Raw genomic sequence first — 11,174 nt, 5'->3', positions numbered from 1 at the left:
CACCTCTACAATTAGACAATGGAAAACAAGATTGTGCTATCCTTACGCAGCACTTCCCATTGGTAGGTAAGCTGCATTGGGGTTCATTGAGAAACAACCGAGAAAGGACCGAGTAGATGACGTGATGAAGTGGCTTGCTTAAAACAGGAAGAAGCTACACGCAGTGATTCAGGAGAGCTCTTTCAGTATTAAACATCACGTTGTCAGCCAAAAGTATTAAACGCTTTATCAAGCTACTGCGTTTCTAAAGCCTGGCTGCATTAAAGCGACAGTGAAGACAATCATCGCAAGAGTTGAACTTGTGTTGGAGTAAAGGTAATATTTTCTCTGAGGTTTTTTGTGTCTGTATGTTTTTAAGAAAAGAAAGGTTCTTAACCTTACACGTGTTATTCAAATAGGCTCTGAAAGTCAAAATTCAGGACAAGTAATTAAACTGCTGGAAGAACAAGAACTAAATAGTTCCTAAAGTAGAAACAGTATTCAATATGCTGCCATGGCCCACAATTTAATTCTCAAAAAATTTATATATATTTATGTTATTAGCAATGTCATTTAAACATTAAGAAACATATGAAGGACTACACTAGGCAAACTTTCTTAAAAGTGTTTACCTAATTGAGTTACCATTAGTATGTTAGGATATTTTTATTAACAGACCATCTGAATTAAAATAAATGAAACATCTGAATAGTTTTGCCACTTCAGTACCTTATGGATGTGATAGACTATGGAGAAAGCTCAGACTAAAAAAAAGAAAATTATCTAAGCCGTTACTCTGAAAGTAGTTCCAGTTTCTTTAGAATAAATAAAGTTGGCTGACTGGCACTGGTTCTGGTGCTTTTGCACAAATTAAGGTACCAAGTACAATATTATTTAATTTAAATAATTATTTAAAAAAACACACTAGTGATCTGAATGTAAATTTAAACTTAATGAGAAAAAATAGCTAAATGAGAAATAATTGTTACAGCATTAACTTAAATTATTTTTTTTTCCAAAGTGAAATGAAAAGTTAGGTATCTGGGATCAAGAAGTACAAGCAGTATCACCCAAATGAGGAACCGTTCTGAATAAAGGTCTGGCGCCCAAATTTTCAAAAAATGTTAGAAGTCAGCTGAAGAAAAGAGACATTAATATTATTCTGAAGCTGAAGAAAATTATGCAGAAGTAGAAACTTAAAGGGCTGAAGCTTTTTATTTTAGTTGAAAAAGACCAAAAGGCAATTTGATCATACTTCACAGGCAGGAACTAACTATTGGTTACGAAATGGCTATCAGGAAAACGCACAGAAACGGGTGACCAGAACCAGAAGCCAGTTAAATTTAGAAAGATTTAAACTTAGAAAGATTTTTTCCTGTAAGAACCAACCATTCAAATAAAGTACCAAGAGGAATGGTAGACTTACAGTTGTTGTATACAGAAATAAGCTAGATCTATATGTTTAAATCAAATTTGGATCTCTCTCTGGTATACAGGTTTAGATAAACACAAGTCCACATGTACGGAATGCCATGTAACAAAAGAGGATGTTGAAAGGGGATGGCACAATACTGCTGTCTGGTTGGAATTCAGTCAGTGTGAGTGACTATCTGTAAATAGGGATATATAGTTCTTATCTGAAAACAGTAGCTGCCAAAAATGTATTGTTCTTTGTTTGTCTGTCAGAAACACGAGGTTTAACTCTGTTGCTGAATTCCTCTGCTTTTTAGAAATCTTCTGAATCAATTTAATTACTTTTTCAACAACTTCAAAGAAAGAAGATAAATTTCTGTAGCACAGGTGGTTTGTCTTAACATGTCTATGAACATGCTGCTCCTTGTGGGTAGAATACTCAGAATCCATGGTTATTAGCAAAGTATAGCTCTATTTTTTAGGATTATTATTTCAGATGAGGTTGAAAGATGCACCTTTGACCTCAAAATTATCTCCCTAGTTTTAAGATGCAGACATTGAAGCATTCCCTACACACCTCTATTGTGCTTTTTTTTTGTTTGTTTTTTGTTTGGTGCGTGTGTGCATTTGGTTGGTTTGGTTTTCTTCTGCAGCAGTAACAGGCATGCAGACAAGCGAAAGAACATCTGAGAGTCTTAGATTTTATTTTAGCTAGAGGTTTGGGTTTTTGGGGAGTTCTGGTGTGTTGGGTTCCCCCCAGTCCAGTGCTAAAACTTGAGCCTCTTCAATTTACTCACCAAGCTACACGGGAATGCTTTAATGCTCATCAGCATCACAAACAGAAAATCAAGGCATGGAGATTCCAGCTAACTGCCAAATTCTGCAGACTATACAAAATATTGGTTAATTCCTAAGTTTACCTTACTGTTTTTTTGTGGCCTTAGTTGTCCCATCGCTACAGTGTTTGCCAGTGCAGTTGCAGCAGCATTTATTGCAAAAACCATTCCACAACCACCGAAGGCAGCACTTACATTTCAAAAAGCATCACACTTCGGAGCTGCAGCTGTTGGGTATAAGTAATCCCTATCACAATTAGTACATGCATGGGAAACAAGTTACAGCTGGTAAATCAGGACCTCTCTACTAGTCTGGCTTCAACTGCTAGCCACAGTTTCTGGCTGTTTCCCTGTGGGGAACATAAATTCCTCCCTGATGGTACTTAGGTAGGAGAGGATGATGGGAGACAATTTGAGGATTTCCCACCAGACACCAGTGGTATCTTCATTGGTATCGTTGTTATCAAGGACTAGATCCATGCAACATGTTTTCAATTCTAAACTGGCTTCCCCCAAGGCAGTACACGATGTTTACGGGCAACTCGCAAGTGTGTGGAGAAGGGGAAGTCTGTGCTCTGATGGCTAGTACCTGTTTCAAAACTGCTATTTGAGACTTTACAGACCCAGCAGACAAAGTGCAACAAGCTGCTGTAGAAACAAGATGTGTCCTCTGACAACATCTGTGTGAGATGATGGGAGGTGCCGAAGGCTTCCTCGTAACCCCAGGTTTGCGTGGCTTGCTTTCCCCGCCGCGGAGGGGAAGTGCGGCTGAATAAATGCAGACATAGACAAATATCTTGGGAAAGAGCCCCAGTTTCCTCTGCAGGCTGTGCAGCCGGCAGATTTGGCCGAACGGTGATGCAAGCCGCTATAAAACCCCCTCCCCGCCTTCGCGCCCGCCCGTGGGCAGGCACGGAGGGGGGCGGGCGGGGACGGGAGCCCGGAGCGCCGCGGCCAGGCGGCAGCCGCACGGCCCCTCCTGCGAGGTACGCGGGGCCGGGACCCCCGCCGGGGCTGGGAGGACCGTGGGGGGGCGGCAGGGCTTGGGCCGCGGCCCTTCCGTCTGGCATCGTTCGCCGAGGAGCGAGGTAGGACCAAGGCGACTCCCCGCCCTCCCCCGGCGCTGCAGCCGCGGCTCGCCGCCCCCAGCCGCTCGGCTCCCGGCTCCCGACCGCCCGAGACCACCCGCGGCAGGCGGAGAGCCCATCGCCGCGGCCTCCCGGCGCGGAGCAGGCGCTGGGGCCGGGCGCGGAGCGGCGCTGCCGGGGATGCTGCTGGTGCTCGGTGGCACGGGGCCAGCCCGCCGTCAGTCCCGGCCGCAGCCCGCCCCGCGGGGCAAGCCCGGGCCCGCTGCGCTCACCCCAGCGGGCAGCTACAGCCGCCTCTCGGCCTCTAACGGCCGGTCTGCGTGGCAAAAGGTCTAGCCATCTTCTGCTGCGCACCAGGGGAAGGAGTGGAGCCGTCCCGGGCGCTTCACCCCTTAAACCGAGCCGTCCCGCGTGCCTTACCCCTTAAACCGAGCCACCAGTGTGCATCACCCCTTAAACCCAATGTAATTTTAACCGAAAACCTTTAATCCTTGATCAGTAAGTGCCTTTCCCTCTGCTTGCAAGTAACAGTAGTCCTTGACTTCTTGGTTTAACCTCACTACATGAGGCATGCACTGTTTGGTGTTGCGGAATTTTGTTTCAAAGGCTTGGGTATGCGTGCTTGGAAACAAAGGTGTAGTCCGCTGCTATCAACCTGTGTTTCTGCACGGACCAGCTAGAACTATGCACTATATAAAAAATAGGATGAGGAACTCAAATACATTCCTCAAAGTACTTTACTAGAGGGACAAGGAAGCCACTGTGATTCCCCAACCCCAATCCTTCGGGTTGATGTGCGTATGTACTTACTGAAGCTGGCATTTGTAAACAGTTGTTTTATGCAAGTCTTTTCCAAGTGGTGAAAAAGAGCCTTGGAAGCCAGATGTTTTGACCGCACGGTAAAATCCTCAGGCAAGAGCCAGTTCCTGCCGTTATATACTGTTTATTGCCATTATTACCTGGCTTTAATACGTCTATTGTGTTTATTTCAGGGACTAGTGCAAGGTAAAAGAATCCCTGGGCAGGAGTTGGTAGGTTTGAATGAAACACTTAATATTCTACACTACTTACAAAAAGTTACTGAACTATTTTTTACCGTTGGTTTTACTTATTTCATGCTGATCCTGAAGTTTTTGTGCATTCTGCTGTGGCTTTCTCCTCCCATGTAAAGTATGCAGAGGCTAGGAACATAGAAGCAGGCTGAAAACTTCATACAGCTGCCACGCTCCTAAAGGTTTGATGCAGTGGTAGTGAATGTCAGTGCACTAACGTTACTTTGCACATCTGGCCAAAAATGTTACAATCGCAAAGCCAAGTATATCAGATCTTGCAGATAGTAAAGTAGCTAGTTATTTTTGGAAAGTAAAACGCCTTTATTTCTAAACACTTAAATAAAACAGGTAAGAGCATTCATACACAGGAAGCATTTTAGGAAAATGAACAGAAAATGTACCGAGTTACAGAACAGAACGAAACAGGAAGGAAAGTGATAACCAACCTGCGTTTCACAAAATTAGTGGCATAGAAGAGGACATTTTAAAACTGCTCAGCGTCTGAGAAGAGAAAGAATGAAATTCTTTGCCACATCCTCATTTGTCACATTGTAATTCCCTTTATTCTTATTCTCACTTTTCTTTAAAGGTAGGAGATGCTGTTTTAATTTTGCAGAGGATATCATCAGTTTTAAAATAAAAATATTTTCTTGCTTATTTCTTAGAATTATTCCTTTCAATGGCAACCATCGCAACAGCAGTAAAATTACTGAGGTACTAAACTTTACAGTTCAAGCCCTAGCCAGTACAGGTGACTCCATATAACTTGTGGTTTATTTTGTGATTATTTTTTTTCCCCTGGCGCACTGCTGAAATAGGGAGACTTTGTGGCCTGCAGAGCAATATAATCTGCTCACATGTATCTCCTTTCTGCCAGCATAAACAGAAACTTCAAGATAGAAGAAAAGGGATGGGGGGCATTTATAGGCAAACGGAATGGGTATCGCAAGTTTATGACCACCACTGTTCTTTTGTTTTATACCTCAAACATGTATGTTGTTTCATCCATTAAACAGACCGAGAGTGTGACATACTCTCAGTTGCTATGTCAGAAAGCTAAAGAACATAAAGTTTACCTGTCAGGCTGTTAACTGTATGAGGTTGAGGCTATTAACAAAGCTAAAACAGGTTATTATTCTGGAGTTCTTGGAGAGGGTTGTGTATTGACACGCGTGCAGCCCTGGGCTAGTTCTAAGCGAGCCCTGGACTAGCTCTAAACGAGCCCTGAAGCATGTGGCACAGGGGTGCAGAAGCTGGCTGGTCTTTAATGATTTGTTCAGCTGTTTTTCTAAAATGGGTGTTGTTATTCTCAAGGGTAATATATCTTTTCTCCTTCACTTTTCTCCGTGTCACTCGTGAAAGAGAATAGCTGTGAAATCAAGCTCAGAATTCAACTTGCATTAAAATGCTATAAGAAAATCACTTCAAAATGAACTACATCCCAATATCTCTAAGAACATACACAATTCCAGCTCAAGTTGCAAAAGATACAGGCTTTCCAAATGGCAGGCAAAGGCGGACTAACTTTTGGGTTATTCTGGAAGTCCTTTTATAAAGGAAACCTGGAAAGATCAGTCCACGTAGACTTACAACTTTTATGGCTTAATAGCCAATAACAGGGAGCTTAATCCAGTCCTAGTCACTTCCCTATTCAAAAATCAGAAACAGAAAATCAAATAAGCATATAATAATAAGATAATTTTTGCAGGCCCAAGAGAAGAGCATAATTTGGTGAGGTATGTTCATGGAGCTACTTGCTGGCATTCTCATAGAACAAGAAAATGGTAATGAGTTATTATTTATTCCCATGTAACATTGTGTAAGTCAATGAAAAGTTTTCTAAAATAACAGAACTTGAAGGATGCTCTATGTTATTCTAAACAGTCATAAAAGGCAACAAAGGAGGAGGCTAATTAGTTAAAAAAGCATTTTTTCAACAGCTAGTGAAACATTCCAGTATTGTGCATTAGAAGAGAAGTGGCCCAAGAACTCCCTTGCCTTACAGAGTAAGAAGCATTGTTCTTAATTCTGAATTCTCTCCATGTGTTTTTGGCAGAGTGAAGATGAGTGGCGAAGAGATTCTCATGTGTGCAGTGCAACTTGGAAAAAACTTCTGCCTCTATTTTGCAGGTAATTACTACCCACTGCTGATCAAAAGGTGATACACAATTCAGTCCTTTCCTTGGGCTGCCCTGCCATCCCTGCTTTTGTGGCATCCTGGGTTTTCCCCCAATGGTACCTGAGCCATCCTCAAAGCAGTTAAACCACCAGCCCCCCCCCTCCCCCCCCTGGCTTAGAAGAATGATAGCTCTTAGATTATGGCGCCAGGCAAAAAGAATCTTGAGTTTGAGGCAGCTGTCCCACTGTGTTAACAGGTTAGCACCATATAAATGCTTACAGTGTTGAGCAAGAAATAAATTCTTCTGTTGGGATACTGATGAAAAACAATTCCTTTATCAGTCTGATTTCACCTGATTTTCCCATAAGCTGCAGTTTGAAGTACTGTTAGCCAGTACCTGAGTCAGTGGAGTATTTGTTGCTTCATACAATATATTCCCATAAGGGACACTTGGGAGGGTTGGAATACTGTGGGGGTGGACTTGGAATAAGCGGGTAGCTTCCAATCTTACAGGATAAAGTTAGAGAACAGTCTTGTCTTTAGAAACACTTTGTAATGTAATGACCGTTTCTTGTCCTTTTGCTCGCTTAGAAAAAAGGTGCTGACCAAAACAACAATTTGCACGCCATTTACTCCTTGGTTTTAGACTTAAACTAACCTGAGCTGCTCAACCTTAAGTAACCCTAAAACATTTTGCATGCCTCTTGGTTTAGTGGTAACTCCACTTCTCAAATGACTGGTGGTTACATCATTCTGTTGTGTTTGTTATGCTCACAAATAAAACACACTCTGTAGTTGAAACAGCTCAGTTTGGAGAGTTAGTGATACTGGGGAGTACAACTGGAAACGTGTGGGTGGCTGGCTGGCTTCCAATCTTGCAGAACAAAACTGGGCAGAAAGTGGTTTCTTTTGTGGGGGCAGAACTTAATGTTGTTTTTTCTTTACTTCTTTTTTTTTTCATTGCTCACTTGGAACCAAGACGACGATGGTAAGCTCAAAGCTCATCATTTATCAACTTCATTATCAGTTTTACCTCAACTAACCTGCTCATGCTTACCATCTCATAAATGCTTTGTGTGCCTTCAGAGAACAAGTTTTCAAACTGGTAACGGCTAGCATAAAAGAGCGCTACAGCTCACCACCTCCTCCTGAAGCTGATGTTGCTGTATTTCCTCCTGAGGCACAGCATAGTGGCTTCCCTGACAGAAGGACCTTTTGACCTTCTAATCCAATTGTTACTTGTCGAGCAAAAAGAACGGAACAGACACAGTAGCTTCACTTACTTATACATGCAGACTGCTGTCATCTGAGAAATCCTTCTGTCTTGCCTGGGTTGCTACAAGCCAGAGGTGGAAAGAATGATGTGGCCTCCATCTGGTTTGAGAATGCCATTCTAAGAACTTATTTCACCTAGTACCCTTAATGACAAGATCAAGCCTGTAGCAAATGGTTATGATCTGAGGAGATTACAGTTACCATATTTGACCCTCTTCGCTTAATATTTCTACAGGGCTGGAATGCGATGCCTTTTGTAAGGAAAGAATTCTCCACAGAGTCCTTCGAAATGTGAATAGCCAGCTGCTTGTGGTTCGGCCAGATTTAAACATGGCAGCTTTTGAAGATGTGACAGATCAGGAGATGAAATCTGGTACACTGTTTTTCAAATATATACTATAACCATTGCACAGTTTCTTTATTCTAGATGTGTTTTGTTCTTTGTGATGAGACTGACAGTAAAGACTTAAACTTCATTTGTAAGAATAAAGCTAAGCTAAGAGAGCTAAAACTCTGTGTTTTCTGCATTGGTGATGGATTAGATTCCTAGATTAGACTGAGGCCTGCAGGATGTCCCACACAGAAAAGGGCTGTTGTGATCACAAAGTTCTTAAGCCCACCCCCCACCCCCTTTTTCTGTGTGTGTGTGTCTTGGATTACAAAAAATCGTTTTTAGGTTTAAACAGATAATGTATTTAGCACTAAAAGCTCTTACTTCTGGCAGCTGTAGTTAACAATGTACTTATGGTTTGGGCTTTTTTTTGTGGGTGGGAGGCTCAGCAATTTGTTCAGAACTACATTGAGCATATTTGTTTACAGATCACATATCTACAGTTATAACCTGATTCACAGATGACTATTTACAAATCCAGTTCTCACTTTATGCATGCACATAAAAGAACACGTCCTACCCTACCAACTGGTACCTTCACATGCTTTCTTGCAAATTCAAAATCTTGGTTATTGGATGATTGCAGAAAGTGAAGTATGTGCTACCAGCAGTCATAAAAATTCAAGTCCTGGCTCTTCTGTCAGGAAAGGTACCCTGGGAAGACAACAATTGCCAGTGGAATGATAAGACATAATACGGTTATGTTGTGGCAGATCTCTCCTGAACAAACTGTTAATAATAAAACAATTTATATTTAGGCCATGGAATGCACTTCAACATTCACTGTTACAAAACTACCACACCTTCAGCAGGGTTGCCTGTTGCATTCAGCATCAAGATAGAAGATAAAAATTATTACATGTGTTGTGAGAAAGAACATGGAGAAATGATAGTTCGATTTAAGGTAAGTATCTGCTTTCCATAATTTATGTATGTATAAGTAGTAGGCAAAACAAAGAATTCAAACTTGTGAGCTGAAACAAACTGCCCAGATCTTGCACTGGAACTAACCTGTTCTTTTTTTCTTCCTCAGGAAGGAGAAGTTCCCAAAGAAATTCCTGGTGAAAGTAATGTCATCTTTTTCAAAAAGACATTTACATCTTGTAGTGCCAGAGCATTTAAGTTTGAATACTCACTAGAACGAGGAATGTTCTTGGCCTTTGAGGAAGAAGGCTGCTTAAGAAAATTAATTCTAAAGAAACTGTCAAGAGAAGATGAAGTGGATGAAACCATGAAGATAAGTTTCTAACTTCAGTCAGAATGAAAGTCACAACCTGTGACATACTTCAACAGTTTTAAAATACATTTTGGCTTTTTATAAAATAAATCTTTCATTCTTTCTTCATCCAAGGCTAGCCAGTTTTGTGTTCTTAGCTACCATAAGTCAGTAGAAAAATGACCTTTTTAAAGGAAAATAAATTCAAATTCTTTGAAAAAAAAACCCCACAAAAAACCTAGAAGGATCTTTTCCAGTCTGATAGAAGGGAAGAGAACTACATAGTGAAGAAACAAGAATGTGCATGCCTATATAGTCCTGTATAGTCTGACCCCTAAAATCTTTACTGCCTGTTGATCAAACAGCTTTTCAATTAGGTGTCTCGTAGATGAAGTAGACCTATTTTGAGGAGGGAGAGAAAACCACTTAAAATTAACAGATTTCATAAGCAGGCCACGCACCTGGCCAGTAAAGACTTTGAGATTACTTTTTTGCATCCAGATTATTTCCTGAGCATCTCAGTTAGACAGTGACATTCTCGCCTTCATCTGAAATAGAAACAACAGGTGATTTTAACTTACTGGAAATCTTTGCTTAGAAAACTGCTGACTTACCTGAACAATTAAAGTTCCAATAAGCTGTTTGTCCTCAGAGGGCCCAAGGATGCCCTGGTGACAGCTGGGGTCCTGGGCCTTCAACCTGCTGTGCAGAAGAGCTGGTACAATTGCCATACAGGCAGAAGTAACCAGAGAAAACAGGAAGGCTTCTATCTGTCACGAAATGGAAGAAAATCCTCAAACTTGCAGAAAAGATGAAAGTCTGAAGACTTGTTTTGGTCAAAACCAAACCAAAACTATCATTTCAGGGGCTTAAAAAAAGTAAAGAGACACGAAGCTGCTGGGATAACCCGACTCTCTCAGCTTTTCATGTTATGCTGCCCCTGCCATTTCACCTCTGCAGCTGCTACAGGGATACCTAGGGGCAGTAGGAAACCAGTTATTTAGGATCAGTAGAGCCACCACTGAGTGCACTATCACTTAGGAAGAATTCACTGGAGGGACTTAAATGCAAGAATGTATTTAAAACATCTGGATACCCAGCCGGGCTGAGACCCAGTTTTATATGCCTGATGAATGTTCAAAAATGGGATTAGACCAAATGGTTACACCCAGCGTGACAGTTAAGGACAAAAGTTGATGGTAATTACAGCGAACTGATTCATTTTCAGTGGAACTAAGGAACACATTCTTAGAAAAGGCTGTGGTCATTACTTTTTAATTCTTGCCTCAACAGAACAAACTGGTCTCAGGGTTGCTAGCCCCTAACAGCATAGGTCTGGATTACACTATACCACATTCCCAGAGTTCTTCTAGAACTCATTTCTCACATGAGGTATCTCAAACAAATACCACATACAGATGCATCTCGTATTTGGTCTCAGAAGAGGAAGTGTCAGACACTTTCTATAATGCATGCTCAGATTGTACAGAGGTACTTACCAATGACTCATACATATGTATCCTCCTCACTGTGACAAAATAACGCATGTTACCTTGGTATCTATAGCAAACCACATCATACAGCAGCAACTATCTCAATTCTGACCACAAGATTAGCAAAACAAAAGTGGCCAGGTACATGGTATTCCCATGGTTCCATGAATAAGTAAATAAACAAAAAATTCCAACCCAAACTTCTACAAAAATTAAATCAGAAAGTCTTCCAGAATTCAAACAGCAACTTACTCATTCTGTTTATTGCATAATCAGACTGATGGTAACACGCAACACTCTTCCTCTTAATAT

At 41.4% G+C, this 11,174-nt stretch overlaps 1 protein-coding gene across 5 annotated transcripts; it reads left to right on the top strand.

Annotated features, from left to right (window-relative positions):
- Positions 1-293: 293 nt before the first annotated feature.
- IL18 (interleukin 18) lies at positions 294-9,498 on the top strand. Of its 5 annotated transcripts, XM_037410100.1 has the most exons (7): positions 3,143-3,214; positions 4,309-4,347; positions 6,425-6,498; positions 7,467-7,475; positions 7,998-8,135; positions 8,912-9,057; positions 9,187-9,498. In XM_037410100.1, exons 3-7 carry the CDS (start codon positions 6,432-6,434, stop codon positions 9,400-9,402), a joined length of 576 nt encoding a protein of 191 aa, XP_037265997.1. In that variant the 5' UTR covers positions 3,143-3,214; positions 4,309-4,347; positions 6,425-6,431; the 3' UTR covers positions 9,403-9,498. The 5 variants fall into 5 exon arrangements, with proteins under 5 accessions (XP_037265999.1, XP_037265998.1, XP_037265995.1 ...); XM_037410102.1 differs by lacking the exons at positions 3,143-3,214; positions 4,309-4,347 and adding an exon at positions 294-315; XM_037410101.1 differs by lacking the exons at positions 3,143-3,214; positions 4,309-4,347 and adding an exon at positions 2,909-2,954.
- The last annotated feature ends 1,676 nt before the right edge of the window (positions 9,499-11,174 follow it).

The sequence above is a fragment of the Falco rusticolus genome, chromosome 16, assembly GCF_015220075.1.
Source record: "Falco rusticolus isolate bFalRus1 chromosome 16, bFalRus1.pri, whole genome shotgun sequence".
NCBI lineage: Eukaryota > Metazoa > Chordata > Aves > Falconiformes > Falconidae > Falco > Falco rusticolus.
This window is presented reverse-complemented; position numbering and strand designations above follow the sequence as displayed.

Coding starts and splice junctions, on each gene's coding strand:
- IL18 (XM_037410098.1), top strand. CDS start 3,087: ATGCAAGCCGCTATAAAACCCCCTCCCCGCCTTCGCGCCCGCCCGTGG. Junction 3,215..6,424: donor CGCACGGCCCCTCCTGCGAG/GTACGCGGGGCC, acceptor TGTTTTTGGCAG/AGTGAAGATGAGTGGCGAAG. Junction 9,058..9,186: donor AAATGATAGTTCGATTTAAG/GTAAGTATCTGC, acceptor TTTCTTCCTCAG/GAAGGAGAAGTTCCCAAAGA.